This window comes from Porites lutea, chromosome 4 (genome assembly GCF_958299795.1).
Source record: "Porites lutea chromosome 4, jaPorLute2.1, whole genome shotgun sequence".
Taxonomy (NCBI): Eukaryota; Metazoa; Cnidaria; class Anthozoa; order Scleractinia; family Poritidae; genus Porites; species Porites lutea.
The window spans coordinates 3,098,732-3,115,113 of NC_133204.1; the positions used below are offsets into that span (position 1 = coordinate 3,098,732).

The 16,382-nt window shown below is 40.4% G+C and overlaps 1 protein-coding gene across 1 annotated transcript; it reads left to right on the plus strand.

The window, feature by feature from the left end:
* Nucleotides 1-2,180: 2,180 nt before the first annotated feature.
* On the plus strand, nt 2,181-12,856 carry LOC140933983 (glycine amidinotransferase, mitochondrial-like). Its single transcript, XM_073383673.1, has 7 exons — nt 2,181-2,328; nt 2,645-2,849; nt 3,619-3,818; nt 4,818-5,039; nt 5,586-5,723; nt 10,913-11,245; nt 12,436-12,856. Exons 1-7 carry the CDS (start codon nt 2,191-2,193, stop codon nt 12,559-12,561), a joined length of 1,362 nt encoding a protein of 453 aa, XP_073239774.1. The 5' UTR covers nt 2,181-2,190; the 3' UTR covers nt 12,562-12,856.
* Nucleotides 12,857-16,382: the final 3,526 nt, after the last annotated feature.

Below are 16,382 nucleotides of genomic sequence, written 5' to 3' on the forward strand. Positions count from 1 at the left end.
ACCGTCGCAACAGAAAGGGCAGGAACTATTTGACTGATATTGTACACTTTGTAGTGATTCTATTACGCGAGGCCGGAGAGATTACTTTTTGGCTGGTCAAGAACATACTAGCTCGCAGTAATCCCGGGGAAGTAATCTATCAGAATGCAAAACCTCAAAATCTCCTGTATTACCAGTATCGAAAAATCGTTTAGTGTACGTGATAATGAAGACGTGTATAATTACTACATAGAAAAAAACAGTCGGTTGGAAAATTGTCGCTGAAAGCTCAAATGCGGTTTTTGAAAATGTTCAGAGTTTCTGATCTCCTTGTATTGCGGCAATCAGGTTTGTCCACAGCATAGGTCCTTGATAACTTATATGATCTGTCTTTGTCATGCGTTAACTATTTGTAAAGAAAAACCATCGTTATTTAAAAAAAGTAAATGAACACCTATTTACCAATTGAAGAGTCAATTCAAAGATGAGGTAGAGGTGGTGGCGGAGGTGATCAAACATCCCTTTTTTCAGATTGGCTTAATCGTTCATGATCAGGAATGTTTTTAAATAAACGAGCAGCAGACGACTTCAATGGAGTTGATAACAATGACGCTTTTGTAAACGTTGCAAATTAGCATACGAAAAAAAAAAAAAACATTTCCTATAATTAGGTTGTTGACCACTGAACTAAAACGGTAAAAAAGAGGGAAAGACAGGTTGCAAGTACCCTGCGAGCAGTGGTTTCTCCAGGCCGGAAGCAGTGGTTTCTCTCCCTTGAAGTTCGTAGCGTAGCGTCCGGCCTGGAGAAACCACTGCTCGCAGGGCAGGCTGCAAGACGTGACTGAAAAATAAATGGTATTCATTAGACTCATACAGTTAATAGCTGGCAAGATTGGTTTACTGTCTAAAAAAATTGGTATAAGGTTTCGACCAAGAGAGAATGAGGTGGTTTTCGACTGAAATTTGGGTCAACGATAAATAAGTTGTAAGAATCACGAACGGTATACGTTCTCAACTGATTATAAAATATTATTTAGGTACCTGTGAAGTTATAAATGTGCGTTATTGTTTCCGTTATTTTAAAACTTTCTTGCCACTTTGATTTGTAAGTTGCACGGATCTTTAAGTCTTCCCCTATGCAAGACCAAGACATTAACGATTTAATCAGTCAGCCATATTACTATGACTAAATAAATAATCGCTGACCGTTCCTTGAGCCCATGTGGGAGATTTGCACAGAATTGAATTTAGATTTAGAGTTAGGCATTCCTGCCGCGCTTGCGCACATCAGATTTCCCAAACATATAGCATAATATGTGGGTCAGGCGAGTGTAGTGTTCTGAGTCTTTGCCTCACCCACCGAGAAGAGCAAAAACCAAGTCTTCACGATGCCAAAATTGACTATGAAAATGTATGCATCTCTACACTGTCTCCACTGATCACACTAATTCATTACTACTCTCCGCACAGAGCGCAAAGCGAGACCAGCGAGTGCATTATTGACAAGATGTCTTAGCAATACAGTGCAACAATACAAATGATCTTAAAAGTAAAATAAAAAAATTACAGAAACAATATAATTTCTACATATTAAACGAACATTTTAAATAATATGGAACGCGACAGAAACTAGAATCAAAGGAATGATACACTACCCGGTACGAAAACCCGGAATAAAAAACCCATTGGGACAAAAAAACCGGGAACGTACTCCTCGATCGAATGCAGTGTATCGAGCTCCGAGGATTAGAACTTTAGACTAACTTAGGAACTAATAATAAGTTTGTTCACCAACAAGACAACGGCTGTCCAAAAGGCGTGATAGCCAAAAACGCTTCTACGTCGATATTTATACAAATACTCATAGCGTATAATCACATGTTGTTACGTAACCTCTGTTAAAAGACTGAGTAATTAAGAACGAAAGGTTGACACAAATGTGAAAAGAATGCTACGAACCGTAATTTTCTGTCCTCTTCGTGTGACGTCATTAATTCTTCATACATTTGCCAGGGTTGTTAAAAATAGCAGCCAATAGGGATCAATTTTGCGCTGACGTTTTCTGAACAACAAACACGCGCGTTTTGAAGCTTGGCAGTTTGGCGTTGAAAGAAAAGTTGGGAGAAAAGTTCGACGATTTCTGTTTTGGTTTCTTTTTAAAACAAATCTGAATGAAAAAGTACGAATAATCTGAAGGGGAAGTTATGACTTATGGCAGTTTTTCTTTTCGACTTTATGAGTACGGCTAAAAGTATTTTTTTTCTTTCAGCTTTAGTAAATCTCAATATGCTAAACGTGCGAATAATCAAGGGTGGTTGCCGTGGACGCGAAGCAGCGAAATTTGGATTGGTAGGTTTCAAAGATAATGTTTTCCTCCATGAAGAAATCAGCATATATTTGAGCACAAGTGATTGCACGGACAATTGCAAGCTTAAATCAATGAGAAATCTCGGGTAAAGAAATTTGCTACTGACTGCAAACACTAGCAACTCAACAGGAAACTGAGCATGCATGAAGTCATTGACCATTCTGAGGAATTGCTTATAAGCTTTATTGCCCAGTCTCTAAAAAAAGAGATATAGTACTTGAACTGAATAGAGGTTATGTGCTCAAGCTTAACTCTTTTTGCGTGTGTTTGTTTGTTTTATTTGTTTATATTTTGCAGTTATGGCGAGCATGTTCAACACTTGTAGCAAGGAGTAGAGCAAGCGCTTCTGCTGGTACTCAAGTGAAGACTTATTCAGCCAAAACCAAGCAGGATTTTCCCGCTGACTTGGATCAAAGCGAAAGACCAGATGAGTTAAAGAGCCCAGTGTGTTCATATAATGAATGGGATCCTCTCGAGGAAGTCATTGTTGGACGCGTTGAAGGTGCAGTAAAATACATTGAACTGCAATGCATTCATACTCTGCTTTTTTTACTGAAAAGGAGGTGACATTTTGTCCCCAAAAGACTGAATAGAGTTTGTGTGACAGTCTGAGTTTCCTTTAATTTTTATCTCGAGTTTGATATTTTTAAACCAAAGTGGAAAGAATGAAAATTTTCTTTTCAAGGTAACAAAAAGTTAGTTACTAGGTTTTCATATTTCCTTTTCATGAGTTATATGACGCTCTAACTGGGTTTAAGTCCATAGTTTTCGTTTACTTTCTCCGAAATAAAAATGAGGGTGCGGACACTACATGCATGCATGCATTTTGAATCAAGAACGAGTAGGAAAGAATACGGGTTGATACTGAGAGTCAGACAGCCGTTTAAAGCAGTACACAATCAACTGGGTGGGAGAGCAAACACAGTTTGATTGACATTTTTAATATCGGAAGACGGTCTGATGCTTGTTTGCAAGTGTGCATATACATACGAAACGTAACTCTCATTTCGCAAACGCAAAAACCCTTACTTTAAAAATACAGTACATTATCACCCTCAGTCACTACAAGAGCTAAGCACGTATTTGTATACATCCTTGTACGATAAAATTAAAATGGGTTACAATACCTTTTTATGGGAGAATCATAAAATCACGATAAAGGTTTCGACCGAAGTTCAGCGGTTGGATTCTTCATGACCATGCCTAAATTACGCTCAGCTTCCCAAGCTTACATCTGTGTTATTTAAAATACTGATTTTGTCCTTGTTCAGGAGCTACCGTACCGGAGTTCTCTGCTGAAGTGAAAGCAAACACTTATGAGAAGAACTGGCCATTCTTCTGTCGGTTTGGAGGTCGATCGTTCCCTGAAGAACATCTTAGGAAAGCACATGCCGAAGTGGAGGAATTTTGTAAGATTCTACGGCACGAAGGCATCGTTGTGCGGCGTCCTGAAGCAATGGACTTCTCAAAGGTAAAACCGTTGAGAAGCCCAGAATATATATTTTCTAATTACAATGATTTATTTGAAAAGTTTTGAAACTTCATATGAAAAGCATACTAGTGAATAAACACTGAAAATCACAGATAGACATTTTAGTAGCTTGTGATCTTTTTATTTGTTCATGGTCACCAATTTACGCCCAAAAAATTATATAACAAACAATTATTGAATGAAGCTGAGTATCATCTGAAGATTTATGGAAATCGAGGAGGGTGTACCGCCTCAGCGGACAACACCCTCCGATATCTTCATAGGCGGATAACACCTTCTGGGATCTCCATATTTTAATAAAAGTCTTCAGATGATACGAAAGCCGAATTTTTTAAAATTAAATTAAGTCATGACAAAAGAAAATTATCCGTCTCGGATATTAAAAAGAAACAAGTGAAAAAAGAATAAAATCTCGTATTCCTAAACTCCTAATTCTTTCAAATGTTTCTAAAAAAAAGATTAATTCATGCAGGCTCTAATGTTTTCGATCTGTGAATCTGAGTCAATAAAGTCTAGCTGTCGTCTTCTGAGCCTCTCAAGCATAGTATCGCAGAGCGTGGGATGGCGAAAGACATGCACTTTCGCTCTTATCCAGGAAAATTGCGGCATGAGTAACTTTCTCCCTTGTTATTTGCGATCAGCTCCGCAAGTCTGCTGTGGTACTTAACATATTCATCCGCCATTCCGCCTGTGGTCGTGAAAACTAGGGGAGTGAACGTTTCCTGTTCGATCTCCATTACTCAGTTCCGCATACTGCCTCTTCTTCTCGTTCTCGTGCTTTTTGTAGATGATTTTAGCCAATCAGAAACGGAGAAATATTTTGAATGAATGACAAAAAATATATACTGTATAAACACGAGAGAGGCTTCCACAGATTGTACCTTGCATGAAACAAATCACCCATTCTTCATCGATGCACCCTCCAGTGGATAGTTTGGCTAACGATTTTTTTTGCATCGTCACCTCCATTCTTTGTAGGTTTACACGACTCCAGATTTTACCTCTTCTGGAATGTACGCAGCTATGCCACGAGACATTCTGATGGTTGTCGGCGATGAGATCATAGAGGCCCCCATGGCCTGGAGATCACGGTTCTTTGAATACCGCGCTTACAGGCCCCTTCTCAAGGAGTACTTTAAACGAGGTGCCAAATGGACTACTGCGCCTAAGCCACTTATGAGTGACGACCTGTATGATCAGGTAATCATCTTGAATTTTAACACCTTCATGGTTACAAGGAACCTATCTCAGAAAGGATTTAGAGCTCAATCGTTCCATAACCACATTTTACCTTTAACAAAGAGCCTTACTCTTTGACAACTGCATGAGGATCGGGTGGAGGCTGAGAACGTTTGACCATTAATTTTCTTTTCTTAAGACATAACCATTTTATCAACCTTTTTAGGATGATATTATTTTCTTATTTTCTGATCTTCTATTATCATGATCATACAATTATACAGATTCTATACAAGAATTTTCTCACTTCAAAAGGGAATAAGCAAGTTTCTTTCCACCAATCCCTTCCAGACAATGTGGCTGCGCTGTTCAAGGTGCAGGAAAAAAAACTTCAAAGAAGCTAACTTGAAATGGGGGGGGGGGGGGGGGGGTGGGGGCAGTTTTAGTTTTTGAAAGATGTCTGGGCAATTTGACTCGGTTTTTTAAAAATTTTGTTGTCAGCTTAAGTTACCAAATAACTTATAAAATATAAGTAAACTTTTTTATCTTTCACATTTATGTCCTCAGGATTACCCGATACAGACAGTTGAGGACAGGCATCAACTGGCAGCCGAAGGAAAGTTTGTTACCACTGAGTTTGAACCGTGTTTTGATGCTGCGGACTTCATTCGAGCAGGGCGGGATATTTTCGTCCAAAGAAGTCAGGTATAAAAAATTTAAGCTGGCTTTGCTACTCTCGAATCATGCAATATTTTTGGCTCAATATATAATTATAGCGATACGTAGATAATGCCATTGAAATGCATTGGACGGTTATTGAACGAAGGTCCTGTGGAACAGGACTTAGTATTGAGCGTTTTTTATGGGATTTCACGTCGACTACATTGCTTTTCCAAAATACCGTAAAATTCCGAAAATAAGCCCTGGGGCCTATATTTTTCAAAGGCCCTTTTTGAGGGGCTTATCTATGAAGGGAAATTTGCGTTTCAAAATTGATTGGGCTAGCCTTATAGTTGGAGCGAATTTTACCGTTTTTGCTTTGTTTTACTTTGTATCTGAGGGCAATTTCCAAGTACAAGCCCCCCGTCGGGCTTATATTTGGAGGGGCGATTTAACGGAGGGTTTTTTTGCGTTACCAGTTTGGGGGGGCTTATATTTGGAGGGGCTTAATTTCGGAATTTTACGGTAGTGAAACTTGCCCGCGCCATATTGGTGTACCAATCCAGTGCTGTGGCATTTAAACTCTTTTCCATGTAAAAACTTTCTTTTGTTCCAACTTGTCACGTAGGTGAAAGCGCTCTATTAATGAGTGACCGTTACTGAGCCAAACGACCTTGATTCAGGAAATGACGATTCCTTAACACTTTTGTAAAGCGGCTTAAGCAACGACGACAACAATGGCAGAGAAAACTTAACTTTTTAAAAAGTTAATTTTCGCTCACTCCCTAAGCTTCATTGCTGCTCAGTTTCCGATTTACCTGCCTGTTAAGTTAAAAGAAAGCGATTTTGTTTTGAGTTTAATTCATGGGGACCGCACTTAAGTTTAGAAAGACTGAAAAAAAAAAATCGAGGTTGTGTTTTTACGTCGTCCATAAAACAGATGAAAAGTTGCGTTATAGGATTTCACGTCACAGTCTTGAGTGGATACTGATGTGAAAACAGGTTTCGCCTACACAAAAGGGTAAACTAACGGACGGGGAAAAACTCTAAAACTCTCTAGGAAAGGCCTTTTTCTGGGGACACTCGCTGGCTGCGGGAAGGCACGGAATCTCTTAGGCCTGCCGAATACCCTTAAGACAATGATCACAACAGAACTTGGCTCCAATGTAGAAGCTTAATCCAAGGCTATACTGTGGGTACAGTCAAAACATAACCAAACAAAATGTAACCAAGACTAGATGTAACGACGACGTAACCAGGCCCCGGTTGTTCAAACGTCGGATAGCGCTATCCACCGGATAAATCACTATCCAGCGGATAGCGTAATTGATTTCCGTAATACTTATCCGCTGGATGGTGATTTATCCGGTGGATAGCGCTATCCAACATTTGAACAACCGGGGCCAGGACGTAACCGAAGAAGCTCCTACAAAAGCACTCGTATTTAAGCCTAAGCTAGCGAACCGATCGATACAGATTACAACACAACTCAACGAGTCAAATTACAGAGCACAACAATCATTTCTAAAAGACTATTGGTGGAAGCCTAAGCTTGTTTTCAAACATTAATAACTTTCAAAAGCTACACAGGTGGATAACGGCTTCTTACAGGTTGATTACAGCTTGAGGACTAAATACAATTATGACTTGACAAATAAGTTTACGCTTAATAAGTCAACAGGTTGTTTACGGCTTAAAGAAGTTAAGACTAAAGAATAAATGATTTCTACATTGGTTTTTCATATTTTCATTAGCAAAAGCAAAATAACTGAATAACAACAAATCCTCAGCTGTCCTCAGCTGATTAGAGGAAAAGGAAAACGATAAAAAATATACGAGAAAAACTAAGAAAATGCGCAGCGAATTGAAATATTAAAACTTACGTTTATGTTGAAATTTTATATTCGATTTTCTGGTTTTTGGAATTTTTGTATTTTTTTTTTTGTGCCTGAACCGCGACATTTACCGAACTAGCCGAAATATAGTGGCCTCGGGGGTTCAATGAAAAGCAAGAAAGACATGTAAGTTGAAAAAGCGAAAGTCTAATTATGTAAATAATCTAAGAACATAGAGTAAATAATTCGAGGAAAATGGCAGGAACAGAAAATTAATAAAAATAATTGCAACGCTTAAAATTACAGAGAATGTCACGGTTCTCCCCAAAAGAACCCAGTTCCGTGAAAGAGATAAGGATACAGATTGTGTGCCGCGGTCACAATCTTGGGCGCACCGGAACAATATTGTAGGTACAAATAATAAGCAAAGTCCTCGTGGTTGTTGGTTAAAAGGTCGTAGATTACTGAGAGAAAGTCCGTTGAAAAGTATGATTCTTGTAAGGTCGGGAGAGCATAGGCGGCAATCTGCCGTTCGAAATAGTCCTTTTCCAGTAAGAGGTAGAGCGCCACGTCGACGACCAGCAAGAAAGGGTAGGTCGTCCGGTAGTCTAATAGCTTGTCATCGAGTAAGGCGACCATAATTTCCCGGCACTCGGGCGAGTGAAGACTCTTGCTGTCATAGCAGAGGTACGTGCGGGGATGGGAGCGACGTGCACAGCCCCTTTTTTTTGCACTTGATTAGAGGAGACCGTATCCGAGCTTGGATGAAGGCGCTGATGGCGGGCAGCTCCTGGATACTCCTTTTAGTGGTCTTAACTTTCGCAAGGCGTCCTCGGCCACTTGCAAGGCTGACTGTTTGTGGTGTCTTGGCGAACGAACGAGGCATGATAAAAGCGTTTGGATGTAAAATAGACATAAAACAGTGAAAAGCGTGAATGAACTCCGTAGAGAAGGGTGAAAGAACAGCGAATAACGGTGGAATATATAGCGGCTGACATGTGGTCAAACTAGGAAGGACAAAGAAACAAAAGAACAAAGAAAACCAAAGAAGGCGGCATAAAGAAAGAGCATCACAAAATAAGATAGGTGTTAATACCGGGGTTGGCAAGGGCTAAAGCTGTGCATCGGAATGATAAAAAAAGGAAAGAAAGATAAAGAAGTTAGCCGTCTGTTGTAGTATCACGTGTAGAAAGACATGATGGTAGGTAACTGTAATGGTTGCCGAAGACGACGAACAAAAATGAGCAAAACAAAGCAATTGAGTATTGTTAAAGCAAATGTTAGATAAGTGAATATATCGTTAACGGTGGTTGTGGAGGCTGTTTGTAAGTGAGAGATGTCTTCTCTGAGTTTTGTGAGACGCTGGGTGAGTGAGTGATCGAGAAGGTTGTAGGTGTGATCCAAGGAAATGAGAGTAATGTTGTCTAACGTAAAGTCAGAGGGAACCGGAAAATTAGGGGCGGAAATATTAAGATCAAGAGGCAGGTGTACTAAGCCAAGGAACATAAGTAAAGTGATTATTTTGGAAAACTGGAATTGAATACCGCAAGGTGGATAGACAAGTTCCCAAAGCCCCTTTTTGATATTGAAAGGATGTGTTACAGGGGACGCGAATAATTGATAAGGGAGACAATGATAAGTGTTGCGTGTAACCCGGCGAATACAAGGTGAGGTTGTGGAAACCAGTGCTTAAAAAATAACGTCCCCAAGTAACAGCATTAGCGGGGTATGACGACAATGCGAACGAAGTTTGTGAAATCGGCGAAAGGCTGCTTTAGAAGTTGGCGTCCAGGGTAAGCCTAGCCACATCGGTTGTTGAACTGTGTGAAGAATATTCTAACACTTTTCTAATTCCGGTGCTTTAAGAAGAAAGCGTTGGGTATCACATGTCAGCAATAGCAAATCGTCAAAAGAAACAGGTCCACCAAAACAATGTCCTTTGTGCTGGTATGTAATTGGTCGCAATTGCTCTACAGTGCAAAGAGATTTCGAGGGAGAAATCTCAGGCAGTGTAAATAGCAAATTTAGTTGTAGCTTTTTATGTTGTTGAAATTCGTAATCAACCAGTGGTTGTATGATGGTTGCAAATCCTGACTTGAGGGCGTCCAAAGTATGAGCTAGTGCTGGTATCGCAGCTAAGCGTACGTTTAGCTCCATTGTAAGAAAACGCGGTAAGTAGGCAAAACTAATTAGAGTCTTGCGGGCAAGGTGTAACAGCTGGCGCAAAATATCTTCAATTTCATTTAAGCGTAGCATGGCACTCGTGGCGCGGTTCACCTGAAGAGAATAGAGTGACAAAAATTCCATATTCTCTTGGTAATGACATTGTTCCTTTTTAAACTGTGTTCGGATCTGTCGGCTCCAGGTGGTAAAAGAACGGTCCATATCCCGCATTGATCCAATCAATTGTTTAACTTTTGTACTAAGGAGATCTGTTGTTTTGACAAGATACGTATCTTTTCCATTGACTACGTGCCTAAGTTGCTCATTAACAGACATCGCAATGGCGGATTCGCGCCAATAAATAGGTCAGGTCTTTGCAACCATCATACAACCACTGGCTGATTACGAATTTCAACAACATAAGAAGCTACAACTAAATTTGCTATTTACACTGCCTGAGATGTCTTCCTCGAAATCTCTTTGCACTGTAGAACAATTGCGACCAATTACATACCAGCACAAAGGACATTGTTTTGGTGGACCTGTTTCTTACGGAATCTCTTAGGCCTGCTGAATACCCTTGAGACAAGGATCACAACAGAACTTGGCTCCAATGTAGAAGTTTAATCCAAGACTATACTGCGGGTACAGTCAAAACATAACCAACCAAAATGTAACCAAGACTAGATGTAACGACGACGTAACCAGGAAGTAACCGAAGAAGCTCCTATAAAGCACTCGTATTTAAGCCTAAGCTAGCGAACCGATCGATACAGATTACACCACGACTCAACGAGTCAAATTACAGAGCACAACAATCATTTCTAAAAGACTATTGGTGGAAACCTAAGATTGTTTTCAAACATTAATTACTTTCAAAAGCTACACAGGTGGATAACGGCTTCTTACAGGTTGATTACAGCTTGACGACTAAATACAATTATGACTTGACAAATAAGTTTACGCTCAATAAATCAACGGGTTGTTTACGGCTTGAAGTAGTTAAGACTAAAGAATAAATGATTTCTACATTGGTTTTTCATATTTTTATCAGCGAAAGCAAAATAACTGAATAACAATAAATCCTCTCTTCAACACTGACAGAAACATTTGTATATAAAGGGTGAAGTACGTGCATAGATATTATTCTCGTTGCTGTCGTCGTCTTTTTTTGAGCTTCATTATATCACCAGAAGACGCATAGTGTATCGTTCTTTTTGCCCCTTCATATTTCAGGTGACTAACAACTTAGGTATCGAATGGATGCGACGTCATTTGGGTAAACAAGGATATAGAGTTCACAAGCTGTCATTTGACGATCCAAATCCAATGCACATCGACGCAACGTTTAACATAATCGGACCCGGATTAGTGCTGTCCAATCCTGACAGGCCTTGTCATCAGATCGACATGTTTCACAAGGCTGGTTGGACAGTAATAAAGCCACCCACCCCTTTAATACCGGACACCCACCCACTGTGGATGTCGTCCAAGTGGCTGTCCATGAATGTCCTCATGTTGAATCCAAAGAGAGTCGTGGTTGATAAAAACGAGAGGACCACTCAAAAGGTAGTCACTAGTGTGCCGCCATAAGCTTCAGTATTCTGTATTGCTGGCTATTACCGTATTTATTCGAATAAGCGCCCAACCTCGAATTAGCGCCCACCTCGAATAAGCCTCCATCTTAAAGGCAGAAAAAGTTAATAAGCGTCCACCCCTACCCCACCACCTCCCCCTCCAACTCAAACTCAAATAAGCGCCCACCCTCACCCCACACCCCCTTCTCGCTCCCACCAGCCAAAAAAATTGAATAAGTACTAATAACTTCGCCCAAGACGTAGTTTTCTTTAGAGTAGTTATGGAAACCTTGCTTTGTTGCATCTTCGCGTTTTGTTATTAACATTTATTGTTTTGTTGCAAAATAAACATACTACACTTGGTGAAAATGGTGAAATTTTAGTAAGCGCCCAGCCTCGAATAAGCGCCCACCCTCAAGGTCCAAAAAGTTAATAAGCGTCCAGGGGCCGGTTGCTCGAAGCCTGGTTAGCGCTAACCGTTGGTTAAGAGGTATCAAAATGTATAGGTTTCCATGGTATTTAACGCTGGTTAGCACTAACCATGCTTCGAGCAACCCGGGCCAGGGAGGTTAATAGAACAACTACGGTAATCTTTTTCCTCTCGTTTCTTCGTCTCTTTTGAGTCTTTTCTGGTAGGTTTGCTTGACGAACCAAGTTCTTTTTTGCTTTGGTTGTTGAAAACAGATTTTGTAGCTTTAATAAATGATCATAATTATCGAAAACGATACACACGCAATTGCATATCAGACGGTTAAGCCCTAGTAAGATTAAATGAGAAGAGGACGAAACGTTATGTCCACGAGCATAAGCGATCTACCTTGGCATTCCGTTTAGCTGAATGCCATTTTGCAATTTTGGACAATTCTGGGGAGGAAAATCTCGTTCGCCCGAAGCTTCGTCCTTACCTAAACTGACACTGATCATTTAAGCCTCATCAGCGCTCAATTCCAAGTCAGAAAAATTCTGTAAATGTCACCGTTTTGTATGTATAAACAGTTTACCACTGCTGAGTAAAAATAATTAGCACTTATCACCCAATTCATTTCACCTCATGTTTTGAGTCTATATGATACATATGTTTGAGGCTACAAAGCCTTAAATGTTCTGCATCCCTTTCAGTTGTAAGCTCATCTATAGCACCATGCATACTTTGACATAAAGAATAAATCCTTTTTTCCATAGATGTTTGAAAGCCTTGGCATCAGCTGTGTTCCAGTATCTCTTCGCTTTGCCAACTCCCTTGGAGGTGGTTTTCACTGTTGGACCTGTGACGTTAGACGTCGAGGAAACTTGGAGTCTTATCTCTAGTCTCCGCTCAATGTTCTTTAAACACGTTAAAACTAATTTGTGCATTTTGAAAAGTGTTTCTGGATTATTTGTTATCCGGAAAGGACAATTGGATTGAAATTTTGTGGTGATTCTATATTAAACATCCTCGGTTTTGTCAAAAGAGTATTTACTGGTCAGGTGAAACAAACTTTCCTTTGCAATAAATCGATCTGTATATTGGAATCTGAACTCGATCTTCGTCACGTTCATTAGCAAACAACCAGTAAGAGTTGTAACTCACAGAACCAGAACATTAAAGTATTACATTACGTTACATATGAGTGCCTTTTCTTAGTATTAAACTGAGAGAAAAAAGACCTGGTTAACGGTAAAACGTAACTCAGTAAGATGAGGAAAGGCTTCATTTTTAGGTGACAGTCTCCTTGTCGGCAACCAAATTTCTAAATGCTGCAAAACTACCCTGAAAAAAAAAAAAACAACAACCTACATTTCGCGACGCCACCACTGGTATTTCGGGGAAACCAGTGGTGGCCTCAATCGAGTAATATCGGCTGTTTTCTCCGTCTGGTATAGGCTTCTGCCTTTGCCTAGTCCCCGTACGGCGGGTTCCCAGGCCTTCTCGGTCAATGCATTTCCCTTGCGTATCCCCGAGACGCATAGGCCGCCAGAATTATGAGGCCTTGGGACCAGGCGAGGCGAGTTGATTTGCCGGACAGTCACCCCCAAACGTTACGGTTTTTTCTGGCTAAGAAGTGAGTTTTCTCGAGCGGATAGTGTGGGTGCCCCACCACCAATATCCCGGAGAGCCCATAAACCTGCTCGGACATACAATCCCCCGCTCTCGATCTACTGTGACACAACAGAAAACTAAGATGCTGCTCACAGTCTATCCTGTCAGCTATGAAGGCTAAATGTTTGATAGACTGGTCAGGGAGGGGCAGGAGCTGCCTGTATGAGCTATTGCAGCCAATTCAAAGTCACCAGAAATTTAAAAAAAGCAGCAAATAAGTAGTAAGTGGTATTGGCAATTATTAACGTTTTAGAGTTTTGCGCCACTATAATTACAATTCCTGACTGAAATTTTAATGTTTAAGTTAGTGTATTAGATCCACGTAAGTAATACTAGATACTGTTATGAGTAAGCAATTGATATAGTTTGTGCAATAGTACATGATGTAAGGTCTAAGCTCAGTGCTCTGCGAACCTGAGTGTCAAATAAAAATAACTGAACTTTACGTGCCCAATTTCATTTGCAGTCTGTCTACTTTGAATTGTTGTTGAATTTGCCACCTCTCGGCTGGTTGTCTTTGCTCACGGTTCATCTGGGAAACACAAGAAAAACTGGGAATTAACGAATAAACTGGTTAGAAAACGGTCCTATTGCTGTAGTGATGTTAACAAACTGAACATGCTGTTTTCCCCTTGTCCCCAAGAAGCCCAGATACCACATTTTATCGAATAAGCGTCTAAGTTCGCTCTATTCCAACAAAACAAATTCTAGGAGAACAACTCTCAGTATAACTCCACCGCTTCATACACCTCAGTCAAATCCCATGGCGTCTTATACCTCAACCCTTGCCTAGTCCTTGTACCGCTTCTTTCAAGGCCTTATCGTTCAATGCATTTCGTTGACGTATCTGAGATGAACGGCCGTCACGTGACCCAAAACGCAAGGCCTGATTATTAATTCCGCGCGGTCTATAGGAATACGCAAAATTCACCAGGTCTCTTTATTGGTGATCTCGTATCCAAATCTGTTGTTGACGTAGCCTGTTCCAGGCTCTCAGATAGGACAGATAGTGAAGAAGACGCGAAAGAGTGTGGCAGACGTGAAAGTGAAAGGCACGCGCCTGGAATTTGACAAAGACCTGAAAGACGAGACGAGATTACCAAATTGGTTTTGCAGCTTGACGACGTCATAACCAAATTTTCAAGCATTTCTATACCCTGTTTCTAAAGAAATGGAGGCTCAGCTAAACCTGTGTTAAAAGCCGTTTGGGTGAAACATTGGACACGAAATACTGTAAAAATTGTCTCGCCATCATTTCTGACGGTAAACGTGAAAATGGAAAAAGAAACCAAGACAGCCAAAATGTTCAGACCTAAAATTCAATCAGAGAATATTTCTAGTGACCTGCGTTTGCTTATGAGGAAAATTATGAGCAAGGATATCAGAAATATTGCAACATCTCCCTTAACTTTTTGAGTGAAAATTAGTCTTTAAATTGTCCAGACACCTTATCATATTGGTAGGGAGTAAGTAATGAAAGGTGTTGAGATTGTCAGGGCTAACATCTGCGAGCGCGAAGCAATATAGGACACAATTTTTATTCAAACCCGGGATTGCCGGATTTTTTATCAAGATATATACACTTGCTAAAACCCCTAGCCTGCGATTAGGTGGCCCTATGTCACTTTAATTTTTGCGCTCCCCAGAAAAATAAAAACACAGTGATCGCGGACCACTAAAGCAAAGACCTTTTTTTGGCTGTTTAATAATTCGCTTCCATATCAGCGAACAAGTGCAGCTACCTCGCATACTTTGAAGAAGAATATGAACGCAGCCATTGGGGATCAATTTAGGTTCCCGGGAAACTGTCCACCTACTCCTCCCCAAAGTCAACATTTTTGTTGGCTTGACAGAATGCGAGACAGACCCAAGAGCGGTTTTAGGGGTGGGCCGAGGCCCGAGGGGGCCGTGGCCACCCCTTTTTCTTTGAAATTTTGAATTATTTTTGTAAAATTCTTAGAAAAATAGAAAGTATCTATATAGCTGGTAAGTGGGCAAGTGTCCCGGCCACCCCTTTCTGAATTTTCTGGATCCGCCCTTGAGACCAGGCTGGGTTCAATCCCACTCTCAAAAACTAGGTCGATATGTTTCTCGCTAAGCCCGAGTACAGCCCTTGGACGATGGTTGTAGTTAGCCAACTACATTCTAATTGCTTCTTCCAGTTAGGTCTTTTAATTATCACTCCACGCTCCATGATCCTGTTATGGGATCATAGAAGGCCCTAAAATGGCTCAGTGTTATTTAATGTAAATCAGCTATAAGAGCTTGTCTTTGGCTTTCGATGGCCAGGATGCAAAGAATTCCAAGTATAAAAAAAGATGACTGAAAATACTAAGTTATAAATTCAGCTCAGCTTATTTCCCAAAAAAGCGTGCAACTCACCATGACATTTCCCCTTTAATTTAATATAGAGGGTGGCTTTCTGACAAAATTTTGAACATAAGTAAGGGGCTGCTACTGCTTTGGATTGAAAGGCCAATCAGGCAAGTGCCCCTTGGGACATGCACATATAGCTGATATCAGCTGGATTGACTATTTTCCAATTCCCCATAATACACTCTGTCTGCCCCCCAAATTTTGCATAACTTATTGTCTTAAAATGCTCTTGGGAAAATGCAATACTCCCAGGAGCATTTAAAAACAATGGTTTATGCAAAATTTGGGGGGCAAACAGAGTGTATTATGGGGAATTGGAAAATAGAGAATAGAGGGAGGAAGGATCCCATGATAGGCGCCTACATTAACAGACTTGTGATAGCTTGTAAGCCAAGGAGATGTTAACTGACTCCTGAGAAGGTTTGAAAAAGGGAAGATCTTATCGTCAAGTGTTTGACTTAGCCTTATTCACCCGATCTTAAAACTCCTACTAAAGGTAATTGGCAGCATAGACTCATATTTGAAATGCCCCTTTTATGCGGTTTTTTTCTTCCTGTCGCCATTATTCTTTTATGAGGGACCAGGGACCAGGTGTTGGTCCTGTAAAACAAAATATTGGCTAAACTCGTAAACTTGTATTCAAAGTCCCAAACTTATCCGGGTATTTTTGAAA

Excerpts from the sequence above, each read along its gene's own strand:
- LOC140933983 (XM_073383673.1), top strand. The coding sequence starts at position 2,191 with ATGGCAGTTTTTCTTTTCGACTTTATGAGTACGGCTAAAAGTATTTTT. Across the intron at positions 2,850-3,618 it reads CATTGTTGGACGCGTTGAAG|GAGCTACCGTACCGGAGTTC; the intron begins GTGCAGTAAAAT and ends GTCCTTGTTCAG. Across the intron at positions 5,724-10,912 it reads TTTTCGTCCAAAGAAGTCAG|GTGACTAACAACTTAGGTAT; the intron begins GTATAAAAAATT and ends TTCATATTTCAG.